General features: G+C 41.6%; 8 protein-coding genes across 8 annotated transcripts; 2 read left to right on the top strand and 6 right to left on the bottom strand.

Annotated features, from left to right (window-relative positions):
- Positions 1-78: 78 nt before the first annotated feature.
- Positions 79-1,059, bottom strand: BCR41DRAFT_357311 (hypothetical protein). The gene is made up of 3 exons (XM_022024870.1): positions 676-1,059; positions 361-568; positions 79-311 (listed from the first exon to the last, which is right to left on the bottom strand). Exons 1-3 carry the CDS (start codon positions 998-1,000, stop codon positions 212-214), a joined length of 633 nt encoding a protein of 210 aa, XP_021879507.1. The 5' UTR covers positions 1,001-1,059; the 3' UTR covers positions 79-211.
- Positions 1,060-2,393: 1,334 nt separating this feature from the next.
- BCR41DRAFT_115091 (kinase-like domain-containing protein) lies at positions 2,394-5,183 on the top strand. Its single transcript, XM_022019413.1, has 9 exons — positions 2,394-2,817; positions 2,944-3,022; positions 3,124-3,304; positions 3,437-3,603; positions 3,706-3,794; positions 3,912-4,050; positions 4,178-4,340; positions 4,474-4,576; positions 4,740-5,183. The coding sequence occupies exons 1-9, from the start codon at positions 2,629-2,631 to the stop codon at positions 4,947-4,949; spliced, it is 1,320 nt and encodes a 439-aa protein (XP_021879506.1). The 5' UTR covers positions 2,394-2,628; the 3' UTR covers positions 4,950-5,183.
- A 685-nt stretch (positions 5,184-5,868) lies between these two features.
- Positions 5,869-6,490, bottom strand: BCR41DRAFT_357309 (hypothetical protein; the record flags this gene model as incomplete). Its single annotated transcript, XM_022024869.1, has 2 exons — positions 6,177-6,490; positions 5,869-6,099 (listed from the first exon to the last, which is right to left on the bottom strand). Coding segments are annotated over exons 1-2 (460 nt in total), but the record flags the coding sequence as incomplete, so codon positions are not given.
- BCR41DRAFT_115084 (hypothetical protein) lies at positions 6,290-7,003 on the bottom strand. Its single transcript, XM_022019412.1, has one exon. It carries the CDS (start codon positions 6,911-6,913, stop codon positions 6,506-6,508), a length of 408 nt encoding a protein of 135 aa, XP_021879504.1. The 5' UTR covers positions 6,914-7,003; the 3' UTR covers positions 6,290-6,505.
- Positions 7,004-9,604: 2,601 nt separating this feature from the next.
- BCR41DRAFT_423676 (hypothetical protein) lies at positions 9,605-12,731 on the bottom strand. The gene is made up of 6 exons (XM_022030317.1): positions 12,701-12,731; positions 12,377-12,578; positions 11,416-12,067; positions 11,046-11,205; positions 10,722-10,926; positions 9,605-10,596 (listed from the first exon to the last, which is right to left on the bottom strand). Exons 2-6 carry the CDS (start codon positions 12,435-12,437, stop codon positions 9,737-9,739), a joined length of 1,938 nt encoding a protein of 645 aa, XP_021879503.1. The 5' UTR covers positions 12,438-12,578; positions 12,701-12,731; the 3' UTR covers positions 9,605-9,736.
- A 3,325-nt stretch (positions 12,732-16,056) lies between these two features.
- BCR41DRAFT_357302 (P-loop containing nucleoside triphosphate hydrolase protein) lies at positions 16,057-17,583 on the top strand. The gene is made up of 6 exons (XM_022024868.1): positions 16,057-16,129; positions 16,169-16,193; positions 16,309-16,363; positions 16,594-16,763; positions 16,963-17,081; positions 17,230-17,583. Exons 3-6 carry the CDS (start codon positions 16,349-16,351, stop codon positions 17,544-17,546), a joined length of 621 nt encoding a protein of 206 aa, XP_021879502.1. The 5' UTR covers positions 16,057-16,129; positions 16,169-16,193; positions 16,309-16,348; the 3' UTR covers positions 17,547-17,583.
- Positions 17,584-18,117: 534 nt separating this feature from the next.
- BCR41DRAFT_357300 (hypothetical protein) lies at positions 18,118-21,476 on the bottom strand. The gene is made up of 4 exons (XM_022024867.1): positions 21,165-21,476; positions 20,925-20,999; positions 20,060-20,615; positions 18,118-20,022 (listed from the first exon to the last, which is right to left on the bottom strand). Exons 1-4 carry the CDS (start codon positions 21,177-21,179, stop codon positions 18,128-18,130), a joined length of 2,541 nt encoding a protein of 846 aa, XP_021879501.1. The 5' UTR covers positions 21,180-21,476; the 3' UTR covers positions 18,118-18,127.
- Positions 21,477-24,221: 2,745 nt separating this feature from the next.
- On the bottom strand, positions 24,222-26,933 carry BCR41DRAFT_357297 (hypothetical protein). The gene is made up of 5 exons (XM_022024866.1): positions 26,517-26,933; positions 25,746-26,400; positions 25,499-25,722; positions 24,988-25,472; positions 24,222-24,931 (listed from the first exon to the last, which is right to left on the bottom strand). Exons 1-5 carry the CDS (start codon positions 26,710-26,712, stop codon positions 24,512-24,514), a joined length of 1,980 nt encoding a protein of 659 aa, XP_021879500.1. The 5' UTR covers positions 26,713-26,933; the 3' UTR covers positions 24,222-24,511.
- Between the last annotated feature and the right edge of the window lie 560 nt (positions 26,934-27,493).

The following is a 27,493-nucleotide window of genomic DNA, read 5'->3' as shown; positions in this document are numbered from 1 at the left end:
TGTTGATGTTTCTGCATGCAGGATGCATCAGATCTGGAGGACGCAAATCTTCTTCACGATTGATTATTATTATGCCGACTTGTATATTAGCTTTATTATTTTTGCTCAACCTACTCCTTCTGGCAACACATTGGAACTTTGCTGTTATATTTACAGCTCATCACTGCTCTGAATGATGCAACCAGCCTACAGGCTTTTTTTTTATTTTATTTTATTTTTTACTTGCCAGCTTCTTGCGCAAAGCTCTGGTCCTCTTACGAAGCTTCTTATATTTGTGCTTCCTCATCTTGATCCTCCTCTTGCGTAGCACACTTGTCATATGCATCACATTCGTATCATCCATTTCATCCATGATGGTACCGATAGTAGGTGGAGTCTGAAACCCGAGTCATTTGGCCATCCACAATGGACACGACATTCAATAAACGACTCTGTTGCTGACGCTCGATGAGATGGAAGAACTCCTGCACAGTTTGCTTTGAATCAGTGGATCTGAGATTGCTGCTACTGTTGGGCGGTGAGTATGGGCGAAGTGAAGAGAAGTAATTGTTCAAATCCTCGACAGATTCTATTAGCAGTTTTTTTTTGTGTTAATATGTACGTTAGATTGATGCGGTCCATAAAAACGCCCGAAATATATAAGTATATCAGCTTTAAATTAACCAGGCAGCTAACCTTCAAAATCACTAAAAGAGTTGATCCTAGTATCAACAGGGACATGGGTAAGACCAAGCAGGGGACGATGAAGCGCAAAGAAGGATCCATGTGCTAGATCAACTCTATCCATTGACGCCGCGTTCACTTGACGCTCGGGCTTAACAATACTCAAAAAATCAAGCTTAGAAAGATCACTCGAGGAAGGGGACGAGGAAGACGAAGACTGGTAGCGGCGTGCAGTGGTGTAGATAGAGGAGCGAACCGTGGTAGCGGCATTAGCTTTGATAAGCGTCATGACACCTGAGATGGCAGATCTCTTCAATGTTGAGGTACTTGAAATCATTCTTTTTTATCTTTTTTTTTTTTTTTCTTCTCGGCGTGATATAAATGTCTGTTCCTTCGGAGGAAACAGAAAAAAAAAAGAAAAGAAAAAAAAAAAAAGATTGAATGGGATCCTGTAACTGAAATCTCGATGGATAGTAAGTTCCTCAAGAGACGGAAAATCGGGTTGTTTACGATAAACGAAGAAGCAGTCGTGAAAGTGATCACTATTGTATAAAGGGGAAGCCTGTATGAAACAAGGTTGGCTTTGCATTTGTATAAGTGTAGCCATCCCACTATTGCACAATTGCAAGGCATCATGCATAAATAGAATTATCTTTGTACTTGGCTTGAGACATGAAAAAATCCAAGAAGGCTGCCCACGACTTTGTCCAAGGTTGAAATGATAGTGTGCAAAGCAGGAAAGAGCAGGAAAAAAGTCGTAGGACCCACATGCTTCAATTACTCAATTTTTCACCTTTCCTCTCTATTTCTTCTATCCCTATCCTTTATCCTTGACTTTACATATTCTTCGTTGTTCATTTACCCAGAAAGTGTTCATCCATCTGGGACCCATTAGGCTTTTTTTAAATTGATTCTGACCTGAACAAGGTATGTTTTATACAAGGTGTGTATCCACCACTTTGAATGGCATCAGATTATCCAACAGCATCATCCAGACTCAAGCTCATTTATACTTTAGATGAGGATGGATGCATGGCTTCATAATTGAACAAATGGATGGATGAATCTTTTAGACATTGTCGTATCTAGCTGTTTTCCATAGCCTAAATTTTTTTTTTTTTTCTTGCATTGTAAGATAGTGATCATACTAAAGCTGTGTAGACCAGTTCAAGCGCTGAAAATCTGAGAATAGCACTGACACACAAAAGCAAAGAGAAATAAGTGTGCTGCCAACCAACACTTCCCGTCGCCGCACGCTCCGCTGACCAAACCATACCCCTACCCTCTTCCTAACCTTCTTGGTCATTTCAGCTCCATCTCTTTCTTTCGCATCGCGACAAGAAGCAAAGAGGAGATTTTGACTGATACCCCTGAAAAGAATGCTTTCACTTCTCTTAACAGCGGCAATACTATAACCATATATCCAATTCTCAAGCCTCCAGCAGTTTGCATAGAGACTCTATTTTTTTTACCTCTTCCTTGTTTTATTTTCATCTTTTCTTTTCTATCTTGCTACCAAACCTGCGCAAATCCTCTCCTCCATCGAAATCAAGTCATTTGAACCAGATTCGATACCTATGACCAACTCAAGTACAGTGGTAGCAAGAAGGACAGCTGACTGGGCAGAGTTCTACAAGAACGGGCAGCCCAAGGAGGTGATCGTGATCGATGACGATACGCCACCACCCTCACTCTCATCCTCGTCTACTTCCTCAACTTCCTCTGTTCAACATGTTTCTACTGGCAATCTTGGAACCTCACCACGGTATCGTGTCGTGCAGACACTGCCATCACACTCTGGAGCCCATTCGTATCTCAATGCATCCTCAATACCAATGGTAGGAACAGGAGGGCAAATCACAAGGAGAACAAACAAACGACTGCCTTCGACAGATTTGGCATCAGGATCAAGCGGCGGTTTTTCTCATAACACAAACCAACATTACACCTATCCTCAGCAATCATATGTATCCAATCATCATGAACATCAGCCATCTTACATATAATAACCCCATCGTGGTCGATGCTCCCACCAAGAAGCGGAGGCGTCCGGATATCAAATACGTGCAATCGCGTGCACCACAGGAGAACCAGGCGCCATACTACCCACCAGCACCTTCGAGCCATGCGAATACCTCCGTAGCCAATCGAGATGTAATTGACAACACCCTACATTAAATGCTTGCCTCAAGACGATGGTGGAAGTACGACCTTATAACTATACGGTGTTATTTATCTAACTTACGTTTTGCTATACTTTGCTTTGACATCATATCCTAGACCCTAACCAATGTGCCTCCATGGGATGACAAGGAGGGCCACTATATTGTTGTTGTGAACGACGACTTTACACCACGCTGTAAGTGCATTGATAGAAGCTACAATAGAGTTTTCCTCGAATAACGCATATTTTATGTACAGCAAATATGAGATCTCATCCTTGCAATTTCATCCGCATAGATCGAATTGTTAGATTACTAGGGCAAGGCACATTTGGTAAAGTAGTCGAATGTTTCGATAGGGAAACAGGAAGACACTGCGCCATCAAGATTATTAGAGCAGTACAAAAGTATCGGGATGCCAGCAAAATCGAGACACGCGTTTTAAACACGCTCAAAAAAAATGATCCTCCCAACGCATAGTAAGTTATCCGAACAGTAAGAAGATGAAAAAAGAAGAGTGATGTATCGCTCAGAAACCCTTTGAATATACTATACTAACTACATCTACCTATTTCACTTCTATCCATTTGTTTTTCATTTCTTTTATTCAGTAAATGCCTTCATTTGAATGACTGTTTTGTACATAGGAATCATGTGTGCATGGTTTTTGATCTTTTGGGTCAATCGATTTATGACTGGTTGAAGGATAACTCGTTTTGCCCATTCCCGCCCAACCAAATACAATACTTTGCTTATCAGCTCTTGAAGAGCGTTGAATGTAAGCCTTTATACTTTTATTTTTGATGTCGGTATCAACCTAGAGTTCTAGCACAGTCAACGAGCTAGAAATTTAATGATTTTTAATCCATTTTCTCGCTAGTCTTGCATCGGTTACGGTTGATTCACACAGATTTGAAGCCAGAAAATATTCTCCTGGCTAATGGGGCGTACCGACAGGTCCCATATAAAGTAAGTGAAAGGACCGTGGCATTATATGATATCAAATAGTGACATAGAAGGACCTTTGGAATACTAAATAGAAGCTTTTCTTGCTCAATGCCCTATTCTTAATTCATTCTGTATTAGAAATCGCCTTCAAAAATGCGGAGGATTCTATTAGATCCAGAGATTCGTCTTATAGACTTTGGAAGTGCAACGTTTCAGGATGAGCATCATTCGAATGTTGTCAGCACGCGACATTACCGGGCACCTGAGATTATTCTTGGTGAGATTACATATAGACTAAGCTTTAAAAGCTTGAATGAAGTTGCGGCTCGATTTTTTTTTTTTTTCCTTTTCAAACATTAAGTTCAAATTATATGCTTCCTTTTTGGATCTTGATATCGTTATAGGTCTTGGGTGGTCATTTCCATGTGATATATGGTCTATAGGATGTATTTTGGTCGAGTTTTTGACTGGAGAGGCCCTCTTCCAAACGCACGATAATTTAGAACATCTTGCCATGATGGAAGCGGTGCTAGGACCTATCCCCGATAAGCTTGTCCGGTCATGCAAGTAGGTCAATCATTTCCTCGAATATCCATGCTTTTCTACTACCTTATTTACTTTTCACATTTGAACGGAAGTGACTGCATAACATGCAGAGCTGGTTATATTAAACATCTTTGATTACCTCTGTCCTTTTCAGCAAATCTGCGACCAAATACTTTGTGCATGGGCGTCTGGATTACCCTAATGATGAAACGAAGCGGACTAGTCGAAAATATGTTAAGGCTTTGAAGCCTCTCAAGGTAAAAGAGTTAATTTTTTAACTTCAATAGAGCTCATTCTGTCTTTGATTGAGAGTGTGTGTGGAGGTGAGAATGAGAAAGACGGAGAAAAAGAGAAATGGAGGAAGCAAAATTTTCTAACCTGAAATATTTTGTTGCTTTTCGTTTATTATACATCGCGTAGGATTATGTTGTGCCGGTCACCAACCGTGTAGAAAACTTGTCGTTTGCAGGAGATCTCCGCGATCTCTTGAGTAAACTGTTGACATATGACCCTGAGAAGCGAATCACAGCAGCGCAAGCATTGAGGCACCCATACTTTGGATACATTGTGGATGAATCTGGACAGATATCAGGCAGAAGGATGTCTGATTCGTACCATCCGTCTAGATGAAATACCCACAGCATCTACTTTTCTTTATTGTCATCCATTTTTTAATGTCATAATTATTTTCTTTTATTTCAAATTGTATCCTTCTTTTTTCTTTTCTGAGTAACGGAGAAATTTTTTTTCGCTTCCTCTTCCTTCCTATTCATGTAGAAGCAAAATGCTTTATGAAGCATGCCGCTACCCAGTTACTGTGTTGTTATTTTACTGCTACTGTTTTTTTTTTTTTTTTTTTTTTTTTGGTCCTTATTTGATTTTTCATTATTCATTTATTTATTTTTTTAAACAAACCGCACTATTGTACTTTTAACGCTTGCGAAAACGAAGTTTATGAATAATACAAAATGTTTATTTTGTTTTTGTAAAATCAATTGCTACAAATGAAAGAGTAGTAGGAGTGAAAAGAGAGAAGGGAGTACGTTACTACTATTCTTATTCTTATCTCTGTATTTTTGTATTTTCTCTCCTACTCCTCTCTATCTTCTGTTGGAAATGACACGTAAGTATAGCAATGAATGTTTCACTCTCCAGACATCCAATTGCCAAATTATTTATTTATATTATGGAAAGAATACGTTTTTGAAAAGTTAAAAACGTTTTCGTCTTTAGATTCTGATGCCTGTTTATGAATAAAAAAAAAAAAAAAAAAAACATCAATGTGTCTATCTGGATGTTGGTGCGCTGGAATGTGTGTATGAATGGGATAATTTATGATGCTGAAAGTGTAAAATGTGAATGCATAAAAATAAGGATATGTGAAAGTAATCATGACATGCATAAAGTAATAAAAGTAACAGATATGACAACAGCTTGGTAGAGGTAGCCGCCATAATAGCCTCTCTACTCATCGAAATTGAACTGTGATAGCCTCGTCCCAAATCTCCCAACTGAGGGTCTCCGGCTCGTTTCTTTCGACCGCCTGGACCTGCAGCGGGTGGATCCTGTAGCCATGCAGCTGTCAAGACAAGCTCTTTAGAGGATGGTTTGTGCTGTGACTGATATTGAAGTGGTGGTAATGGTGATGCCTCTGGTATCGAAGCTGACGGTGAGGAAGTCGTTTCTAGGGTTTTTGCAGAATAAGGTGTAGTGGGCGAGGTTACGCTCGTGGGAACTGGAGATACATGATCCATGACAGGCGATATCGCTCCAGCTTCAGCTTGTATGTCGGCGTCGTCCCTTAAGGAGACAAAGATGTATTAGCTGAGCTCGCATTGTTGGGAATGACTGACATACTAGAGTTTTGGTCTGAGCTTGTGGTCGTGATCGATGGGACGGGCGAAATGTTTCGAGCTTGATCTTGATATCGCATATGCTGTTCTTGGCCTTGTTTATGATAATGTTCGGCTACTATCTCTTTGCCATTCGGTGAGGATGGCCGACTAGAAGAGAGAACCGGGGGAAGGGGAAATGCGGCTATGGCAGAGGTCGTGAATTGAGCGGTAGGTGCGCTAGGCTGCTGCATGGCAGGTGTAGAGGTTGATTTGGACGTTAATGGAAAAGGTATCGGTGTAGCTGTTGGTATAGGCGTGGGCGTGAGTGTGGGCGATGGGGTTTTACAAGTTTCAGAAGATGGTAGTTCTGATGGTGAGAATAACTTGCGCTGTACATAATTTTGGTGACGGTGCTGTGGCTGTTGCTGCTGTTGCTGTTGTTGCTGTCGTTCTGATTGATGCGCTAAGAGGGATGGTTTGCGTCGAGGTGGTCTTATCGGAAGGGGCGAAAGGTCTGCAACTGTTGGCTCTGATCGAAGCAGGGGATCCAGAGTATGAACCGTTTTTTGGTACGGGCGAAGGCGCTCGAGCTATTGCGGTGGGTTCAGGCGAAGGAACTTGTTTGACAGGAGTATGAGCATTGTTGTTATTTACTTTCTTATGAGCAGTAAAGTGGGGGGGAAGAGGAAGGGGAAGAGGAAGATGAAGCAGCATGCATAAGTGCCCGGGCAGGTGGATGAACAACGCCAGCGTTGCCATTGGGGTCAGAGTCCGATGAGGGTATGTTACTGGAAAAATCTGGGGTTGGCGGTAAATATGGCCCCAGAACGAGATGCGCCGTATTTGGTCCACTAGAGTCTGTGCTAGAGTCTACATTTACAAACAGTTGTCTCTGCTTTCACTGTTGCTGTGGTTGATGCAGCAGCTGGTTTCTTTAGACCTAGACTAGCACCATTAGGTCGGCGGTGGGGTTGGCCCCTAACAATGCATACTTCACAGTTTCTGTTAACACATCAGTAAAGACAGGCTGTTGATGGTCCTTAGGCAGGATTGCTTGGGGCGGATGTCTTGTAAGTTCCTCTTTGCCTTTATACAAATCAGAAGAGCTCGTCTTATCCTCGACTCGTTGTCGCACAGGCGTAGATGGTGCAGTTGCTCCTGACTGTTGTTGTTGTTGTTGTTGGCGGCTTGTTGCTGCTGTTAATTGAGTTTGTGTTTGTTGTGTTGCTGCCTGAGTTGAATTAGTTGTCATATCTTGAAGTTGTGGCGTCAAATTCTTGTGAGCAATATGCGATGGTGATGCTGCTGATGACAATGGCCCCACTGTGATCATTGTTGGTTCAGATAAGGGCGTCTTTGTCTTCAATGTGTCAGACAAGTCCAACTTCCGAACTGCCGCTCTTGTAATAGATACGGTAGCCTTGGCGGAAGGCATTAACGGCTTTTTATCTGTAATGACAGGGCGTGCGTGATTCAAAGGTCGCGGAAAGGTGAAGGGAGGTAGCCTTCGAGCCTACTTGGGGCTCTTTCACTTTCTCTGTCTTCCGATGGCTGGGCTGAGATTCCACGCGGCACCATGACTGCCGGTGCCGACATGAGGTCCATCGCTTGATTTCTTTGAAGAACAGTAGCATTTTTGTTGTTGCTGCTGTGACAAGTGCCGCTTTTGCCGCTCGAGGCGTGAATAAATGCTAATTGTGTGGTGGCGTCAACCCAGGATGTAAGGCAGGAGTAGGCTGAATTGGACTCGGAGAACGGCATCGATCGAGGGGTAAGGCAGCACGGAATTGAAGAAGACTGACGTTTTTCTGAACGTCATGATCATCATCGTCATCATCACTAATGTCGCTGCTTATCCGCAATAAAGCTTGGTGTGCTTGGCGATCTTTTGAGCTCCTGTTGCTGATGTGAGCGACTGGGCGTAAAAAGGGACGGAGGCCGAGGAGTAGTAACAGTATTAGAATTAGTTGTAGTGATAGTAATGACGGTGGAAGGGGTGGAGGCAGCAGTGGTATTTTTGATTCGTGAACGTGTCTGCTTGTGCTTAATAGCTCGTTTTTTGTAACAAAAAAGAAATATCCCTCCAACGATGACTACGGAGGAGATGGCGATGACGAAAAATGGGGTGAAGTCCATATTAGCGGGCTAAGAAGACATTTCCAAGTGGGAAGACAGAGAAGAGAACAAAATGAATATATTACGAGAAAGGTGTAAAGATAAAACAGAGCAGGCCGCGTAAAAAAGGCCGTGTAAAAAAAATATATATCTATATGAAAAAGTGAAAGGAAGGGAGTCCAGTCATTTTTATAACTGAATAGACTTCTTCTTTTATGGGGTCATCGAGAAAGAGAACAAACAAGAATAAAAGTGAGATCAGAGCTTTCTACATTTTCTACATGAACTAAGAACTGTATTTTACTCTTCGCCCTCGTTTTTGTTTTGTTTTGTTTTTTTGCTGTAAACATAAAGCTATCGCGATATCATATTTTATTTATTAACCTTTGCCCATATTAATTCCTAAGCTTTGCTTCCTCTTTCTTCTCGCCCTGTATGCTCACTGCTTTTTTTTTTTTTTTTTGTTTTGCTTCATCGGAATAAGAGCCGATCAACCCGCCACATTGCCCTTGGTCTTGCAAAAGCCTACGCTTTGATACACATGTCGAAAACAAACTCACTTTCTTCACACAAATGCATCAGGTGGCAAGTCCAATCTTAAAAAAAAAAGAATGTGTTCTTTTCTAAAAGGAACGGGTTACACATCATGGATAGAGGAATGAGCCAAACTTGATCGTTTGTTTGTTTTTGCTCTCACTCAATCATCTTCTGTGCACAGCAGTAGGGATGGCCAATAGACCGCATTGGTTACAAAAATGTATTGAATGCATGCTCAGTACACACATAACCATGACAAGTGTCATTGTGTTTATGTTGTTCCCAACCTCGCTTTTTTTTTTTGTTTCAAGGTCCTTTTTCGGACAGTTATTCAACCGACCATATGAACGTAAACGGTCGAACGGCTTCCAGCTCTGTTCTGTCTTGTTGTTGTTGAATGTGAGTGTTTTTGACACGCTGTAACACGGAGAAGACTACAAACAAACCACAGAATGAAGAAGCAGAGAACATCTGTTTATATACATGTATTTGTATATAAATAAACCGTCGCCTAATTGCCCATCCACGTTGCAAATACAAACATGTAGTAGGAAACTCTTAATTATGGGACATCGATCCTATTTCTCCGCTTGTTTTCTTTTGTTTATGATCTAACGTAGTATATTTAAACTTCCTTTTCATTTCGAAAGGCCCTTTCGCCTTTTTAATACAACCTTGCGGGGCCTTGAATGTCCTTTGGAGAGCACAGTTCCCAAGTTATCCTCCGGTGCCTCAATAGACTATTGGCTCGGCTTTCTTAACCCTTGCATGCTTTTCTTCATTGGACACATTCATCTCCAATAATTTTTAATTTTTTATTTGGACTAAAAATATCAAAATCGACAAGATCGTATAATATAAGCCAATATTTGTGGGGTGCTGCTCTCATGCCAAAGATGAAACCTAATTGCTAAATGGTTAATACTTTGTTTAAAATGTCTGAGCGAGGATTTTAGCAGCCTCACGTCGTCCTGTCATGAGTGCACCATGCACGCTCGCAAACGAAGTTGAGGTTGTGTGTTCACCTGCAAAATACACTCTTCCTCGGATCGCATCGTCCACAGCGATCATCTTCACAGCCTTGACGGAATTCTTTTTGGCCAATCCAGGGTAATAGTTGAAGTAATCACCTTCGAAAAAACCACTGGCCCCTCTATTGTTGCTGATCAAGGAGTCCTTCTCTGAGAGCAAAACAGCCCTATTCTGCTGCTGTCTTTGCTGCTGGTACTGATGTAGGGCCTGCTGCTTTTGTTCCTTAATGCCTGTAGTTATCCTGTAGTGGTTGTAAGGAGGCCTTAATGTCTGAGATGACATGGTAGTATCATTGGTGATCGCTGTTGAATTTATGACCGAATAAGGGTCTTTCAGCTTGAAGGTAGTGTTTTGTAGGCCACTATCAGGCCCAACGGCGGTTGCATTGTCGGTGGGTTTTACTGAATACTTAGTAAGGCTATTAGATCCATGATTAGGAGTAAGGGCTCGATCGTTGAAAACCTTATTGTCACCGATCTTGCTACTGTGGTAGCCATGACTGCCTTCGGCGCCACCCATCTGTGGAAGGCCTGCAAATTGATTGAGGCAGTTACCTGTGGCCATCAAGCTGACGGGTAACAGTGTCTTCATAACTCTTAATCCGTCAGTGCCCTTGAGCTTTTCAGCATAGGTGTCGATCACCTTTTTGTTGGTGCCCAAAAAGCTGTTTCCGCAAGCCTTGATATCCAGTTCTTCGAAACGCGATTCTCCTCTCTTTAATACTTGCTCAGGACTCGACATGACGACAACAGATCGGGCTCCAACAGGAGTTTCAAATTCCGCAAGATCCGATTGATGAGCGCCAACGGGTTACTTGTATAAGAACCTTTAGCAAATGGATCTGCGTTCCATCGAGTCATAAAGACAGCTGTGGGCCTTGTACCAACGGGATCCTTGATGAGAACGTCGAAGTAATGGGCAAGATGGCAAATCAGTACCTCTTTAGCTTCATCCTCTGTGAGTTTTTCAAAGACATCAGCGGAGTCATTAGCCATGTATGCAATCATGATAGGCGCATTGTGGATGGGCATGAAAGACGTGTAGTTCGCAAGGTCGCTCATATAAGTCTCTAAAGCCAACATCTGTCGCTTATTAAGGTGACGACAGATGTTGGCGTTAGGTATACTTGAAGAAGGTATAGGTAAAAATTTATAAAGTGTTTATCCTTGGGCCAGAAGCAAATAGGAAAATGAAGGATCACTTTCACCATAGTGCCAAAGCCCAGGCGTTTGATAGCTGTTTGCTTATTCATGGGCAAAGGCGGTGAAAATGTGACGGAGTTGGACTTGAGGACTCCAAGGGGAAGAGTGACCAAAACTATATCCGCAGTAAATACACCCTTGTTGTTGAAACCTTGACGGCAGACTCTATAATTTTGAAAGAAAGGAAGATAAGCCTGTAGCGGTTAAGAGCATTGCTCTAATTTTGCTGTCAGTTCATCGTAGTTCAACTATCTACATGTTTCTATGTATCCCCATTTCTTTTGTTTAAAATAAAAAAAAATAAAATAAAAAAAAAATAAATAAAAGCGAGGGCTTTTCATCATTCAAAGCGCATGTAATCACTCACCATCATACGCAATGTGATCCACAACGTGCTCTAGCCGTATATCGACAGGACCCATGTCCTTGCAGAGCGTATCCAATACGCGGTCATAACCGTTTGTTACAATGCAATGATCGCCTGGAGGCATATTTTCAGCATCCATGTACTTGAGAGAGACCTTGTCAAGTGGGATTGCATTTTCATCTGCCCAGAACTGCGCTAACAGAGGCACTATTTTCAGTTCTCTCTCTGACATGTAATTGGGTAGTTTTGGGTCGCTGGACTGCCGGGTTGCCAGATACTGACATAGCCAGTTTTTGAAGGAGGTTCGAATAGAAATTCCTTTCCGATTGTCACGAGAATATTCTTTGGCTCTGCCAAAAATATCCCAGAGGATGGCCCAATAATGATTACTCTCATCCTGGGCGAGCTCCTTATGGCCGGGACGATCATATATGACATCACTGTTCGTAGCTTCTAGACGCACCTGGGCTGCCTGGGCCAGGCTCACAATGGGGTTTGAGGGGTCGACACCATGGATCCAGGATGCCCCAAAGTCGACAGGGATATCACTATGTTCACCAGAAAACAGATTTCGGTGCGTGTCGAGTCTACCTCCGATGCGGTTCTTAGCTTCAAGGACGGTCACCTGAATCGTGGAAGGATGTTTGGATAGCTCGTAAGCTAAGCATCAATGACACAGTATGGATATATATTTTGTCGAACGTTAAGAGAAAATAGCATGCGGAATGATGAAAGAAAAGGATAATTTGGGAAATAAAAATAAAAAAAATGAACATGTGATATGCACCAACCCTCACTAACCCAACATCTCCTCTTTAGACCATTTGTCATTTTATTATAACGCCGCAGCAGGTGTGGGAATGCAAAAAAAAAAAAAAAAAAAAAAAAAAAAAAAAAAAAGGAGTGAAGACTATGTTCTAGTGGAAAGGAGTGAGACGGCCTCGAGAGGGCGGTATTATTGTAGTTTACCTGCAGCGAGACCAGAGATACCAGCTCCAATAATGATAACGTGTTTCTTTATAGAGTCCATAGCTTTAGGTGTTGCGAAAGGTGTTGCTATTATAGTTGTGTAGGCTGAAGTTGTGTAGGCTGTACTAATTGGTTTTGTTGTTGCTGTTTGAATATATACTCGAATTGACTGAAGATGGTTTTTTCTATTGTTGGGCGAATGCTTCAAAGTACAAGAGAATTACAGAAGGTTGGTTGGTGTGACTGGTACTCTGGCATGCAAGGATGTGTCTTTGTGCAACCACCAGTCAACTTGAAAAAAGGAAGTGAAATGAGAAAACTTACAATGGGAAGCGATGTAACGAACAAAAAAAAAAAAAAAGATGAACTTGTTCGGTCAGTTGGCTGGTTGCTGCTTGCTTGAGGGTTAATTTGTTGAAGGTGAAGAGAAAGAAGTGGAGAAAGAAAGAACGAACGAAAAGATTACTTGATGGGGAAAGTACGTCTCTTTATACGATTTTAAAATCTTTAAATAGCAAAGAAATATGCCCACATGGCTGTTCGTTTGGCTTCTTTTCAACGAACAGTTTATTCCAGGAGAGAAAGAATTGAACAAAGAAAGCAGGCATGCTATTGGTGTCTACTTCACTCTCTCTTCTCTCTCTCTCTCTCTCTCTTTTTTTTTATTTTTGTTCCTGACGATTATGTTCCTGAGTTTGGTCTGCAATTGCCGCAATAGGCCTATATTTTTACTCGTGGACAGAAAGGCATTCCTTGCTTTAAATGTTCCAAGCGCTGAAGATATCAATCCCTTGTGATGAAGGGGTGTAGGGACTTCTAAAAATATAATCCCTCACGCTTTTTATGGTCTATACTGTCTTTCTCAAAATCACATACCATGTCCTACTATTAACACCATTCGGCTCTTCTTCCATCAAAGATCTTTTTTTTAAAACGACATTTGATCACCATTAATCTGGCTCACTATTTCTTACAAGTCCTTAAGCCCTTTTATCCCAACTCCTCGAATCAAATCTTGCTACTGACCTAAATTCGACTCTCCTGCGACGCGTGGCCCACAAAATCTGGAACAAATGTGCTTTACATGCATGCCACACCATATGATAAGTGTCATTTTAAGAAGTTGGACTGAGCAAGACGGCGTTGGCACTGAAGTCTTGAAATTCGAGACTTTCATTGCGTTTTTGCTGTGAGAGTGACTGAACCTAGGCAGTTGACATGTAATAGAGGACCTAGCTCCTTGGTACTTGGGATTAGTTGGTCTACTGGTCTGGCTCTTAATCTCCTCGTTAATGATGTCCAGATTGTTCTCTGTAACTCTGGGTGAACGATAAAGAAAGTCAACTCGTCGCTCGCTGGAGATGTAGTATTGCTTTGGAATAAATGGTTTCTTGAAGCAGGCATTAATATCCCAATATCCTACTGTATCGGACATTGCTGATCGTCTGGTTGTTCTACTCAGTAATCTCTCCTTGTGTAGTGCTCGGCTGAGGATGTTGCATTGTGGTATAGATATGTGTCATGTATTGAAATAGTGCCTACTGCCTATACTGTTGGTCATGCGGCCCTGCATTTGTTTGAAGGAGGTATTGGATGAATCGAACGAATAGCAAGACACCAATCAAAACCATCATGAAGAAAGTTCGATTTTACTCACCACAATGTCAGATCGCGTTCTATAGTAACCCCACCGGTCTTTCAATCCATTTGGGCCCCCATAACTCACTCTTTTCTACGAGGAAAGGACGAATTTGTAAGTCACCAAGGCCTGAGAAAGAATCCAAAACAATGGCACGCCACACGGTACATCAACCTCTTGACCTTATTTTCTTTGTAAAAAAAAAAACAAAAAAAAAAAAAGCAAAGAAAAGAAAAAGCATAGAATGGAATCAGAATGTAATGATCAGCCACGACTTGGCAATCTACTCTCTTGTTGAGTTCTCATTGAGTTTTGGAATGAGCATCGGCTCTTTTGAGGGTTTGTTTGATTCATACCACAAAAGAAGGTGATGGGTGTATATGTGTATATGTGTATATGACTCTTGGCCAAGGTAATTTCTTTGTCCTCCGCTCCTTCTATTATACCCTCTCTGTCACCCTACTGCAAAGGGACCATACGCGCTGCATTTGAGTTCTTTCGTACAGGTGCTTCACCTTGGTCAAAAGAGGATCATCCTGTCACCTTTCACTGACGGACTCAATATTGTACTTTATCTAATCATTCTAAATGCTACGTGTTTAAACATTGTCGAGGCTTCTATCGTCCTCAATCCCATTACCATGTAAGATTGGAGCTCTTTCCTTTTTATGGACGAAGAAAACAAAAGTCAAAAATGACAATGCTTCTTAATGTAATGTCTTTGTTACGACTTCAAGGGTATTTGCCTGTCATCTAATTGTATCCGAGATTTGTCTGCCACAATTGACTCATGTGCACTTCTGCTACCTGCTTACAACGACCACCATATCCAATAACCGCTATTAATGGAGCAAGGTTTACCACCAATAAATAGCAAAGAGCCATTGGATGACAATATTCAAACTCTTCCACATCTTAGTATATTGAATTTGTCACCCCCACCTAGTCGGCGGCAGCTGAACGCGAGCCTGTGCCTCCACACGGTCCTTTTCGCAGTACATCGCTATCAACCAATCAGTTACTATGCTATGTGGCTCAGCTGCAAGGACTTTTCCTCCTCACAGTGCCGCACAAGCCAACCCAATACTCATATCCAAGGGTGCCCGAGCTTAGTCTCAGCTTACGGAGCCACCATATCTATCTCAACAGCGGCAACAACAGCAGCAACAACAACAACAATTGTAACGTTATTATAACGAGATAACGACGCCCGCTATTTGGCTCGTTATGAATGGGCCGAAGGTAGTAACGAGTTAAATTCTTTCTTCCATCAGAGGCATTAATGGGTGCTATGAGATTTTAGGGGACGTTCCTGAGACTATAGTGCTTGCGAGTGGCGTTGGTATGTCACGCCCTGAGAGTTAAAACTATTTTGGTCTCCATCATCCATTCAGGCTAAACTTTAAACAACCTCTAGAAACCAAATCTGCTTCTCCATCAAGAGATTTTGACGGAAGCAATAACAACAACAGTAAACTAACAATAGCACTGGCAAGTTTTATGTGCGGCAACGACAGCAGCGGCCATTGCGGTTGCCATCTGCCACAATGAAAAAATCTTACGGGGCTGCTGGAGAAGGCACAAAGCCTAGTGAACAGGATACTCTGTTACGTCTGGCAGATATAGAGGGAGGAAAAAAGAAGAGGAGAGTGGTAGAGCCAAGAGATTTATTCCAGACATTGTGCTGACACTCCCTACACCTGCAGAGGCAGGTAGATTGTCCAGCAACTTCGCCATTTAAAACTTAAAAAAAAAATGATGGCGAGATATCTACGTCAATGTGATTGAGCGATTTTAGCATTCAATTGATTACATTATTTGTATTCTCTAAACAATATAAATATATTAAATGAATTAAATGGGTTTTTTATCATTCCTTCTCCTTCTTTCACTCCTTTCCCTTTCTCCCTCATTCTGAATCTCATTGGAATCTCATTCCTTGCATCGCTGATTCGGTTACAATCTCTAAACTGGTTATTAATATTATAGCTATTACACCATTTGTCTTCTCCCTTTCCTCGTCTCGTCCGAATGGCTTCGCCCTCCTCAAATTCACACACTCTCTTCCGTGCCAAAGGCATTGGCAAAAAAAAAGAAGACGGCACATGGCTCTTAAAAAAAAAGAACAAAATAATAACTAAAGGGGGAATTTTTCACTGGCCCATTTCTGGTAATAGGGTATGTGCAAATATGAATAACGGACATATTAATTTAATAATATTATTATTCGTCTCGGCAATTAACAATTACTATCTATCAAGCTGATCCCATTCCTTGTTTTATCCCACTTTAGTAAATCTACTCTGCTCAAGTGCATCAACCAGACCATTTCTATGGATGAAGGTCAGGTTTGGCTGAATGACAAGTAAGTGAGGAGAGATAATAATCATGAGAGACATAACAAAACAAACAAACAAAAAGATCTAGAACTTAAAATTAGAGATTAAAAGAAAAAAAAAAAAAAAACCTGCAATTGCCAAAAATGGTCATGCTCCTCCGATACTGATACTGCCATCTCTTAACTTACAAAAAACCATAAACAAAAAAATAAAAAAAAAATAAAAAAAATAAAAAAAAGAACTCCGGATCAATGGGCATCCCAACATGGCGAAGTTTAGTCATGTATATCCCTCAACGCACCGCTGTCATGGAAGGAACGCCTCTCGATTTCGTAGAAGTGATTCGAAAGTTCCAAACTCACAAAAATAACACCGATTATTACGATGACCCCGTCCAAGTTGCACTAGAGTATGTCTCCATGTTTTTTGTGTGTCATCTAATCGAAGACTATCGATACGCCAACCCAAAAAAAAAAAAAAAAAAAAAAAAATTTAGTAAGTATTTAACATAAAGTACTAACTCCATCTCATCTTTTTTTTTTTTTTTTTTTTTTTTTTTACATCTTGTGTACGCATACCAATCTGCTCCTTTAATTATTAATCTCTAGCTGGGGTGTTCGACCCGATCTCTGGCATAGCAAGTGGAATACTCTCTCTGGAGGAGAGATACAACGAATCGCTCTCGCTATCGGATGCTCTTTCCGTCCAGAAGTCCTGCTTCTTGATGGTATGTGGCTACTTCTTTTTCTTCATAGTTTTTGGTCTTGAAATCGATGTGAAATCATTTTATATTTTTCATTGAAATCCTTTTTTTTTTTTTTTTTTTTTTCGAAACTATCGTGCATGCATGTGTATGTGTACTGATAACCTGCTAGAACCCACATCAGCGTTGGATGAAGAAAGTTGTGACAAGGTCGAGGAGACCCTTCGAGGACTCAACTGTATCTGGGTCACTCATAATCCTCACCAAGCCAAGCGTATCTCTAGCGCAGGAACATTGCAAATGCGTGAAGGCGATAACAGCGAACCTGGCAGCCCTTTGAGCGTAACTATAGAGAGCAATCGTGATCATGGGGATGGACACGTTAAACCAAATGGAAGCAAGCATAACAAGGCCTCAGGCCATTCAAAATCTTCCTCAAATGCTTCTTCCTCAAGCTCTTCTTCCTCCAAGACCGCTGGTGCCCATTAATAGTATTTTTGCCGGTGACTCTACATTTTAACATAGGATAATAAATAAATCTTTTAACACACATCATCGCTCCAGGCACAAGGGTTGCCTTTATTCAACCTTTCGTATACCTTGCATACATGGAAAGCCACCATGGTAAGGAAATAAAAGAGTTTTTAGCAGATAACTACATCCCTAGTTCCGATCAGCATTGAAGGGGTTAAGTACAAATAAGACCAAATATGTGGTGAATACATCAAAGGGGCCAAGAATTACAACCATTATGGTGTTTAAAAAGATTAAATAACTTAATATGTACTCTCTCTGGGTTTTGTATCTTATTTACCATTATAAACTGTCTGAGAACCCAGGTTTATCGAGTATCTGGAATATATTTGAGTAACGTAATTCATTTCAAAGGCTTTGAAACGTGCTTTATTTGATATCTCTATGGAGGAGCGGAGGAAATCCATTTTCATGAGGTCAGGCCTGAAAGGACAGCTTCGGTTTGTTTATTTATTTTATTTACAAGGAAATAGCTGTCTATAATATTACGATTCATAAAAAAAAAAAAAAAAAAAAATCTTGCAATCTCCTGTTTATCACGCAGCAGTGCTCGTTTTAGGAGTTGATCCATGAGTTTGCAGTAAATGGTTTTTGAGGCCATTAATATTGGTATATCCCTTGCCACACCCTGGAACAAGACATTTATAAGGCTTGTTCGATTCATCCTCTTCCTTTGAGTAGTCTGAGGTATTAGGAAGCTCCATAGAAGCTGTAGGAAGACGACGCACAGAAGCTGTGACAGATCCACTTGAAGACGCTTTAGAGGCACTGATACTGCTGTAGAGATCAATATGATCATTCCGCATATGGTTATTTAGACTCGATTGACTCACATACGACTTTTGACAGGCAGGTGCAGCACAAGCGAACTTTTTCGTTGATGATCTGGATGCCGGCGCCTTGGTTACTTTGGATGTGAATGTAGCAGGAAGCACTGAAGCTGGAGTAGAAAATGCCGGGACCGTAGCAAGTAGCGCTGAAGTCGTTAATGACAGAATGCTGGAATTCGTTGCTGAATTGAGATTGCTAGCCCCTGCATCTGTAGCTGTTGTTGTAGTTATCGACATCGGTTGAACAAAAATAGGCTCGTGTGCGGCCACGTTGATATGTGTCCCAAAATGTATTCTATCATGCAAAGGATTCCCCATGGGATTTGCGAAAAAAAGCTCCTTTCCTCCAAAGATATCAAAATCTGCATTATTATCAGTCGTATTGCTGCCATTATTGCCATCGGTGCTATTAGAGATATCCTGCACATTGTTAGGCGCTGACATTGCATCTATAACCATATGATCGCCGTTACTAGCTACTTGATGCTGCAGTAATAGATTGCTGTCCAAGGGCGAAGATGCTGCTGAAGTTAAATCTATCATATCAATGTCGAGGTCGGTATGGCTATTTTGCGGGATGACCATGGCATCCGTCCTGAATATTGTATCATCGCTGTGCATAGTCATCGCCCTATGACCGTGGCTATTGGTTATGTGCGTGTTTAATCCTTGAATTTGGTGATAACTCTGTTCACACCCTAGTTCGGGACAGTGTAGCAGAGTACGATGGTTTTTAGGTGAAGATGCTCCTGAAGAGGTCTGCGAGGATGCAGCTGACCCTTCTAGTGACGATGCACTATGTGGAATATTAAGGGCGTTATGTGCTATATGTTGGAAAAGAGTCTGTGGTGGATGGTCTTTTTGAGAGGATTGGTGTAGTTGTAGATGAACCTCGGTTGGAGTGGGGGAGTTGGGAAGACCCATCATTGAGGTTTCAAACACAGTGGAAGGTATGGGCATGCGGAGACCAAGGCTAGGTGATGGTGCACTAGAAGTAGATGTATTAAGTTTGTTATGAGAATTGGGAGTGCTTTGTCGAGCCGTCCGGATGGCTTTGCTGGAAGACTCTGAGGTGTCTTCAATGGTATTAGAATGACCCGTATGTCCCGGTGAGTTCTTAGCATGTGTGACATGGTATTGAAGACCATTGATGTTCTTGTATCTTTTCCGCATCTCACAACCGGGCATAGTGCATCGAAAAGGCTTTTCGACCGTAGTCCCTGCATGCGATGCCTTAATGTGATAGTAGAGGAGCGATGGTGATGAACTCATGAAATTACAGTCAAGGATTGCGCAGCCATACGGCTTAGTGTCGTCCTCAGGTTCACTATTGTCTGCTTGATCACCCTTAATATCGCTCGCAAGTTTTGCAAAAGAATCATCGTCCAGCGTGATCCCATGCTCCAGAAACTCTTCGTCGAAAAATGAATCTCGCATCAACAGGATATCGTCTGAATTTACGTGATAGTTTGCATCGGATTCAAAGTCATCGTTATGTGTATCTAAAAGAGCCTCCAGACGACGGGTTTCGGCAAGGATGGCTGCATCATTGCTGCTTCCTTGGCCTCTTTTTTTGTTGACTCGCTTCATGTGGTTGATCCCTCTCTGAATTTTCCGCCAGCGGTTTCGACAGTGTACCAGGTCTTCCTGGAAAGGCCAGAGCAATCTTTTGCCACTGACTGCCAAACTCCTCAAATCTCTGTAACAAGATAAGATCGTCCTCTGGAGTCCAGGCAGCCCTATCAATATGTGGATCCAGACCTTCGCGCCATCTCTTGGCACATTGGTCATCAGTACGCCCAGGAATACGCTCTGCAATCTTGCTCCATTGCCCCTTAAACATTTCCACACCGGTCCTGAGTAAGTGATCCTCTTCTGGGGTCCAAGGACCTTTTTTGAGCTTAGGGTCGAGTGAGTGGAACCAACGTTTCCTGCAATTTTTGTTGGTTCTTCCTGGTACACATGCTGCAATCTTGGCCCACTTTTCTGTTTTATCCCCGTATTTTTGAACTGCAGCACGAAGGAACTCGTCTTCCTCAGGTGTCCATACTATTCTCTCGCCACGATCCCGTTTTCGAGGAGCAGCTGCTTCTTCTAGATTAAGAAGGTCTTCAATATTAGGCTCTTCCTCTCCTGTCAGCCCCAATGAAGGCATATCCTGTGGCAGCGCAGCATTAAAGACCACAGCCGGCACCTATTTATATGACAGAAAAGAATATATATATATATAAGAGAGAGGCCTTTAGCTTCTTTCGTAGTCAACATTATATGTCAATGGCTATCCTTTTGCATTAAAGTGTAAGATCTTCTGCCTTGTAACCATCCATGTCCTTACAGGTTATCCTTTGACCCACCCTCGTGTGGGGGTGAATAGAACGTGAACTATAGACCATGGATCACAAAACTGGGCGTTAGTTGTGGTAGTACCAATATATACAAGGGCTGTTCAAAAAAAAAAAAAAAAAAAAAAAAAGGAGTAGAAGTATAAGCGCAAACCACCTACATCGAATTGCGACGATGCCTGGTATGCAAAGTGCGAATAAGGCTCAAAGTCAGAGTGAGAACTGTAGCTGTCGCTCTGGTGAAAAACGAAGTGATGGATGAGACGAAAAAAAAAGCAAGCAAGCAAGGGTGTCAATTAGTAAGGAGAAGAGAGATGGAAAAGGAGCACCTTGGGTTGAGTGAGTGCTGCCAAACCCTTGTCCACTTCTCTTCCTCTTGAACCAGCGCTTTTGCTCATTACCATGTTCACTGCCATGGAGTGCTAGCAAGGGGTCATTCGCTACACGGTGCTGACGATGTACATATACACACCAGCAAGGTTTTTTGTTTTGTTTTGCTTAGTTTTGTTGCAAAGTAGAATTATAAAAGCTATTTTTTTATGAATGAAATAAAGAGAAATGGGGCAGGATAATTGATAAATATGGAACAACTTATTGTGTATGAGAATGAAGGAGATGAAGGAAGAAAGGGAATAAGTGTGAGGTATGGGGTATGAGGTGTGAGGTGTGAGGTATGAAGAATGAATGTGAGGCGTGTGAAGTAAAAGAATTTGGAATTGAGATGACTTGTCGTCTCCTGATCGAAGCCTTTGTTGTAAACTCGTTCCTGTAACATTGTAATTACAGCCACAAAACCCTTGACAATTGAAAATTCAAATGACTTGGATATGTTGCTCTTCAACCCCTGCATCTCAATTTTTGGACTTTCAAAGAACTGGCACACTTTCTCCATCAGCCCTCTTCTGGCCCGGGAGAGGTGAGGGAACAAACTTCTTAACCTCCTCTCCAAAAAGATACTTTTTTTTTTCACATTTTTGTTGCACTTTTGTTGCACTCTCACGCTCAGTATCCATATCTTTTAATTGATTCAACAGACAAGTATCATCACGACATCGGATCTCAAATAAGCGATACAACAAGAGCTTCTTATAACGGATATATTATACCATTCTACAATTAAAGATGCCACTTCGACAGCTGTGATACTTCAAAAAAAAAAAAAAAAAAAAAAAAAAAAAAATACACAATGCATTCTAATATTTATTAACGAGAAATCATCTGTACCATCTCTCTCCGCTCTGCAGATTAGATCAACTAGGACATCAAGAACAAAAACTACACTGTATGCTGTAGGTGCGTTCCTTTGTAATCCAACAAGGACTATGATTTGATTGCAAGCGCATCAAAAGATGCTTTTTTTTTTTTTTTTTTTTTTTTTGGTTTTTGGTTTTCAACGGCCGACATGCGTGATCGATCAGAAATAAATGACAATAAATCTAAACATGCAGCAATGCAGCTCTTAAGAATCAAACAAGATACGGTAACCAGTATATACAGCCGACATTGCTGTTTTTCTTATTGCTGGTGTTGATGATATGATGAGCTGTGGAGCATGATTGCTGTGGCTGCTGTGGTTACAAGCTCTATTCATACAATCTAGACTTGCGTCTCCTACCCCACATCTGCAGAGTCGGTAGTTTAATGGGATTCCAGCCTTAAACCTCTAAAGATGTATGTATGACATAAAGATCGATCCATGAATTACGTGTTCAGGTTCCCTTGCTTTGCCTATCCAATTTTGCTAGATCATTGCTGCGGATGAAAATAGACAACGACAATAGTAAAGGTGTCCTATAGCCCATTCAGGTAATTGTATGCATTGCTCCATGCGCTCGATTCTCATTAGCAGCGTTTCGAGTCTGTGACAAATATTCCATAAGTTTATCATGCCATCGCAAGTCAGGCAGGTCTGTCAATGACTGTACGAATATAAGCGCTTTTATAAACTAACTACCATCACCATTGACCTACACTCAACAAGCTATTCTTAAGTTAGGATTACATCCCCACATGCAAGCGGCGTTCGTGCAGAAGAGGAAGTGTGGATGTTTGATATAGGTATAGGTGTAGACACCCCAATTTATGATGAACATTATTCTTCCATTTCGTCCACCCTCGCATCGAATCGCTTGCTTTTTCATCATTCAGCTTTTCGGGAAGGGGAAGTATAAATTATTAAACAGCGGTCATTAGGGGAAAAAAAAAAAAAAAAAAAAAAAAAAAAAAGTCATTATAAGTTCACGAAGTCTATGGTTATCTCAAGGGCATCTGCCTCCTTCTGTCAACTTGAGTACAGCCCCTTTGATAAATAATGTGGCGTCAGATCAAGTATTTATTCCTGAGGCTTGTGGTGCTGGGACTGAAGCTAGACCAAGAAGATTGCAGTCAAGAAAGACATATTAAATTTTTTTGCAAGTGCTCAAAAAAAAACTGGAACTGTTAAATAACAAAGTTCTATCAGATTCACAGATACATTTATAATTTCCTACTTAGCAGGATCAAGAATAATGATCAGTTTGCAGCGGTCATTCATCTTGATTAGAAATCTATATTAACTTCCTACCCTTATATTATGTACACCATTTGCGTTGTCGATGGATGGTGCTTGGAAAATATGAAAAAAATGTTAAAGCTTGGAAAAAGCAACAGTCCTCATCTAGTTTACGAACGCAACGGAATTATCAAATCTATACAAAAGATAAAAAAAAGCTTCGTTTTTTGCGTTTCCTCTGGTCAAGTTTAGGCTGAATAGTCGATCGATCGCGAAGCATAAAAAAAACCATTTAGTCTCTCCTGGAACGACGAAAGATGCGTGCAAAAGAAAAAAAAATGGCATGGTGCCATTCTGTTTCTTTTCAAGCACTCTGATCTTTCACTTTTAAAAAAAGTATCCTTGACCAGCCACAGTCATTTTTACATGCAAGTCAAAAAGTAGTTTTTGTTAGCAGGAGCCCTCTCCTCAACAAAACATAAATTCAATCAATAAATCTGGGAAGTTTGATTCAGGCCAAATATCTCGTTGGCCCAGGACGGGGGGGGTGTGTGAGCACAAGCATCAAAGGAAGTTCTCGATTTTCAGCTCGAGATTCCTGGCTTGGCCCTTTTAGATCTTTAATTCTGGGGGTTGGGGAGATGCACTTCCTCCAACTTTTGTATACTAATGCCATAATTAATTTTTTTTTTCACTCTCACTCATTGCTCTCCCTAAAAAGTAAAGTGTCGAAAGATAAAAAAAAAGCAATAGCCAAGTGGTATGCATCCAACGGCGCAGCAGAACGATAAAAAGACTAAAAGAAAAGTATCTACAATCCACAGGTCATTCATCATGTGATGAAGCTTGGAAAAAGAAAAAAAAAAAAAAAAAAAAAGAAAAAGAAAAAGAAAAAAAAGGCCAAAAAATCATTTTTTCATAAAAAAAAAAAAAAAAATGAAGAAAAAAAAATTGAAAGTGGTGGATCAAGTTGACAACAGCCATAAAGGAGAGGCTGGGCTGAAGTATTGATAGGTGGTGATGATAATAACAGAGGAAGTGACGAAAATTTTAAACTGCAAGCTCGATAATCAAAACACAAAAAAAGAACAAAACAGCACAAAAAACGAGGAAGGGTAAGAAAGTGTAGTTGAGCGCGAAACCAAAACTGATGTGCGCAAGGCGAGGGGCCCCTCCACCGTATTGAGATGGAGGAAGGCCATCGAGGTCCTCAAGGTGGCGGGAAACCACCTGACGATCTCCATCACTTGGGAAGGCTTACTCATTGGCATAGATAGCAATCGAGTTAGAGGCTGTCTGCCAGAATTTGCCATCAGCTGTCTCATTGGCCATAAGATTCAAGCTCGACGTCAGAAAAGATGTGACAGATGTGGATGGGAGCGAAGACGGATAGTAAGCCATGCTAGTGTCTTCTTCAGCTGCTGTCTGATGAGTATCCTTCTCTAAGTTGGAATCGGCTTGGTCATTCATGTCCGAACCTCGGCCCATGAAGGTACTACCAGCCTCGTTTGCCTGAAGAAATGATGCAATCAGGTCACTCTGCTGTTGAAAAGTAGGTAAGAAATCATTGGAGATAGCCTCTTTTGTAGGGGACAGGGGAGCGTGCTCAAAGTTGCTTTCATTCGACTTGGACTCAACAGAGATAGGCTGCGGTTGGAGCAAATTGAGCAACTGCTGCTCATGATCGAGAGTTGAGGCAGGAATGGAGGCATGCCCAAGTGGTTGCGCAAAACTCGACATCGCTTTTCCAGAATATTAAGGAATTTGTACATTTGACCAGGCCTCATATGTTCAACCAACATCTGAAAACGAGCGTCATCGAAAATAAGAGACTTTGGTGGCGTTGTGGGTGGAGTAGGAGTTGAGGTCTGGCTCAACATTGAGGCAGGAGCCGCGCTGAACATCAAGTTAGAGAAAGGTACACTACCCAAAGCAGTTGGAGGAAGCGAATAAAGACTCATTGGTGGCATGGTAGGAACCTCGGCATTAGTGAGAGGAGAGCATACAGAGCTATTTGACGAAAATGAGCCACCGTCACTTGTCAATAGAGGCGATTCGGATGAGAGAGACTGGAGTTCAGCTGATGAGGGTGAACCATTGGTATAAGGGGACTTGATACAAGCGGAGAATGTCGGACTTGACGAAGCAAATGTTTGAGACTGTACTACTGTGGAAGCATTTGCACTATCGTCAGTCCTATGATGTACACGCTGCTCATCTTGAGACTTGCCGCTCGATTCATACTTTCGGAGGTCGACAATGCTTTGACGCTTTGCTCTTGTCCTGTAGCTCCACGGGCGCGAGCGGCTGATTCAATTTCAACATCCATGTTTTTGGATGAGGACGTAATGAGAGAGGACGATAAAACCGAAGTATCCAACTTAGGTGCCAGAATGGCCCTATAAAGTGATGATTTTGGAGATGGGGTAAGAGTATAAGGGGCAGATGACTCGCGCTGTTGACCCTGACTTAAAGATGGCTTCTGGCGGACATAAGAGGACGATGACCGTTGTACTGTTTGTAATATAGTCCACAAGCATTGCACAATGAATGCTTGCGATCCAAAGTACGACGCCACAATGGCGTTTGGGTAACCTTGCAGTTGAAGCATTCGAGAGTACGAGGAGGCCGCGAGCTCTGCTTTTTTGTTTTCTGGGTTTTGGAACCTGCCTTTTGAAGTGCAGCTGCGAGGCTCCAAACATCATCTTTGGAACTGGAGTCCAAGTCTGCGGAAGAAACGTTATCGAGAGTGCTTGCACTGGTTTTGGGAGCCAAGATAGGAGACGAAGTTTTGGTCAAATCATATTCTCCGAAAGCATCCTCACCATTCTTGGTAGATGTTGTTTGCTGCTGTTTAGATGCTTGCTGTTGCTGGAGCTGGAGCTGTGCCTGCATCAAGAGCTTTTGCTGATACTGCTGTTGCTGGAACTGCTGCTGATGTTTAAGCAATTGTAAGCGAAAGTACTCTTGTTGCTCAGGTGTAGGTTGTAGATCATCATCATCATCTATGCTCGAGCGGATGGTCGATGGCCTCCATGACAATGTGCTTGACGAGAGGGTTGATGATTTGCTGGAGAGCGATGCTGATTGTTGAGTCTGACTCTGGAGCTCCTGAAGCTTTTGCAGAGCCTCCAACGTCTTGGCACCTGTGAGAGATGATGAAGAAAACGAATCAAAGGGTTAATAAATGGAACAAGTGAGACGCTGTGAGAAGATGGAGCTATGTCTGATATTACAAAGCTCCTAAAAGACTTTGACGTACCTGAGATATTTCGAAGAATAGTCGCTGCCAGATCTTGAATGGGAGCGTCTGGTTTTGTGACGGTATCACGCGAAGCAATGGTCTGGAGAATAAGCTTACGAGACTGGTTGAGCAAGTGTTGCTGGATCAGTTTCTCCGCATCGAGGGTAGTACGAGCCTTAGCACTGGGCGAGTCAATGTCCATATTAGTAGGCATGTCGGCCTCAGGTAAATGGATAATTGTAGAAAACTTCAGAAACTGGGTAATATCTATGACAGAAGCACGTAAAGAGAACGGCGTTAGTTGATGGTGGATTAGAAAGCAACTGAGTGGAGGTCACGTTATTTAGGGTTCAAGGTTAAATAGGTTAGAGGAGGAACATAAACAAAAAGCACGCCATCTCGGGACATATCGCAGCGGGCACAGTTGCACTGGCTGATTGCACATATTACCAATGATAATTAGGCAAAGCTCTGTGTTAATAAAAAAAAAAAAAAAAAAAAAAAATAGGAAGACACATAAACAAGCAAAGAGAGGAATATGGAAGAACGAGAAAAGAAAATAAAGAACAAGAGGGATATCAAATTTATTGCAGAAAAGATTTTTACCTTCGATCAGAAAGAGAAAGTTTGTATAAAAAAAAAAAAAAAAAAAAAAAAAAACTACAACCACTTAATGGATGAATTTGCGAGGAAAGCTGTCTGTGGGTATATATGTGGGTATATGTGCGCGTAGTGCGAGTGTGGAAGAATAGTTGCTGGTATAAATAGTAGAAAGTTTGGTCGAAGTGGGAAGAAAGAGAAGAAAGGAAGCGGCGTGTTGGTTCGATAAGAAGAGAAAGAGAGGAACAGAAAGAAAAAAAGGACGAACATTGTTCGTAGTACTTCAGCTACTCTTTATATAACCGCTCGGGTCAGACCTATGGCAATGCTCTCGACCATTTTTACCTGTCTGCTCAAATGTGATACAAAAAAAAAAAATCTGTAGCCATGATTGA

This window comes from Lobosporangium transversale, assembly GCF_002105155.1.
Source record: "Lobosporangium transversale strain NRRL 3116 chromosome Unknown BCR41scaffold_29, whole genome shotgun sequence".
Classification (NCBI taxonomy): domain Eukaryota; kingdom Fungi; phylum Mortierellomycota; class Mortierellomycetes; order Mortierellales; family Mortierellaceae; genus Lobosporangium; species Lobosporangium transversale.
This window is presented reverse-complemented; position numbering and strand designations above follow the sequence as displayed.

What these genes read in the sequence shown, in the direction of transcription:
- BCR41DRAFT_115084 (XM_022019412.1), bottom strand. Translation starts at nt 6,913, where the DNA reads ATGGCAACGCTGGCGTTGTTCATCCACCTGCCCGGGCACTTATGCATG.
- BCR41DRAFT_115091 (XM_022019413.1), top strand. Translation starts at nt 2,629, where the DNA reads ATGTATCCAATCATCATGAACATCAGCCATCTTACATATAATAACCCC. An exon ending in ACCGACAGGTCCCATATAAA is followed by an intron (nt 3,795 to 3,911) that starts GTAAGTGAAAGG and finishes ATTCTGTATTAG; the next exon opens with AAATCGCCTTCAAAAATGCG. An exon ending in AGGCTTTGAAGCCTCTCAAG is followed by an intron (nt 4,577 to 4,739) that starts GTAAAAGAGTTA and finishes TACATCGCGTAG; the next exon opens with GATTATGTTGTGCCGGTCAC.
- BCR41DRAFT_357302 (XM_022024868.1), top strand. An exon ending in CCCGTCCAAGTTGCACTAGA is followed by an intron (nt 16,764 to 16,962) that starts GTATGTCTCCAT and finishes ATTAATCTCTAG; the next exon opens with CTGGGGTGTTCGACCCGATC. An exon ending in AGAAGTCCTGCTTCTTGATG is followed by an intron (nt 17,082 to 17,229) that starts GTATGTGGCTAC and finishes ATAACCTGCTAG; the next exon opens with AACCCACATCAGCGTTGGAT.
- BCR41DRAFT_357300 (XM_022024867.1), bottom strand. An exon ending in AGGCATCGTCGCAATTCGAT is followed by an intron (nt 20,616 to 20,924) that starts GTAGGTGGTTTG and finishes TCATATAAATAG; the next exon opens with GTGCCGGCTGTGGTCTTTAA. An exon ending in GGCCTTTCCAGGAAGACCTG is followed by an intron (nt 20,023 to 20,059) that starts GTACACTGTCGA and finishes AAATTCAGAGAG; the next exon opens with GGATCAACCACATGAAGCGA.
- BCR41DRAFT_357297 (XM_022024866.1), bottom strand. Translation starts at nt 26,712, where the DNA reads ATGCCTACTAATATGGACATTGACTCGCCCAGTGCTAAGGCTCGTACT. An exon ending in TATTCTTCGAAATATCTCAG is followed by an intron (nt 26,401 to 26,516) that starts GTACGTCAAAGT and finishes CATCTCTCACAG; the next exon opens with GTGCCAAGACGTTGGAGGCT. An exon ending in TTCTGGAAAAGCGATGTCGA is followed by an intron (nt 24,932 to 24,987) that starts GTTTTGCGCAAC and finishes CTCGATCATGAG; the next exon opens with CAGCAGTTGCTCAATTTGCT.
- BCR41DRAFT_357311 (XM_022024870.1), bottom strand. Translation starts at nt 1,000, where the DNA reads ATGATTTCAAGTACCTCAACATTGAAGAGATCTGCCATCTCAGGTGTC. An exon ending in CTCTTTTAGTGATTTTGAAG is followed by an intron (nt 569 to 675) that starts GTTAGCTGCCTG and finishes AACTGCTAATAG; the next exon opens with AATCTGTCGAGGATTTGAAC. An exon ending in TCAGACTCCACCTACTATCG is followed by an intron (nt 312 to 360) that starts GTACCATCATGG and finishes GCATATGACAAG; the next exon opens with TGTGCTACGCAAGAGGAGGA.
- BCR41DRAFT_423676 (XM_022030317.1), bottom strand. Translation starts at nt 12,437, where the DNA reads ATGGACTCTATAAAGAAACACGTTATCATTATTGGAGCTGGTATCTCT. An exon ending in TATCTCTGGTCTCGCTGCAG is followed by an intron (nt 12,068 to 12,376) that starts GTAAACTACAAT and finishes ATTGATGCTTAG; the next exon opens with CTTACGAGCTATCCAAACAT. An exon ending in TCTCATCAAGGATCCCGTTG is followed by an intron (nt 10,597 to 10,721) that starts GTACAAGGCCCA and finishes CTCCTGTTGGAG; the next exon opens with CCCGATCTGTTGTCGTCATG.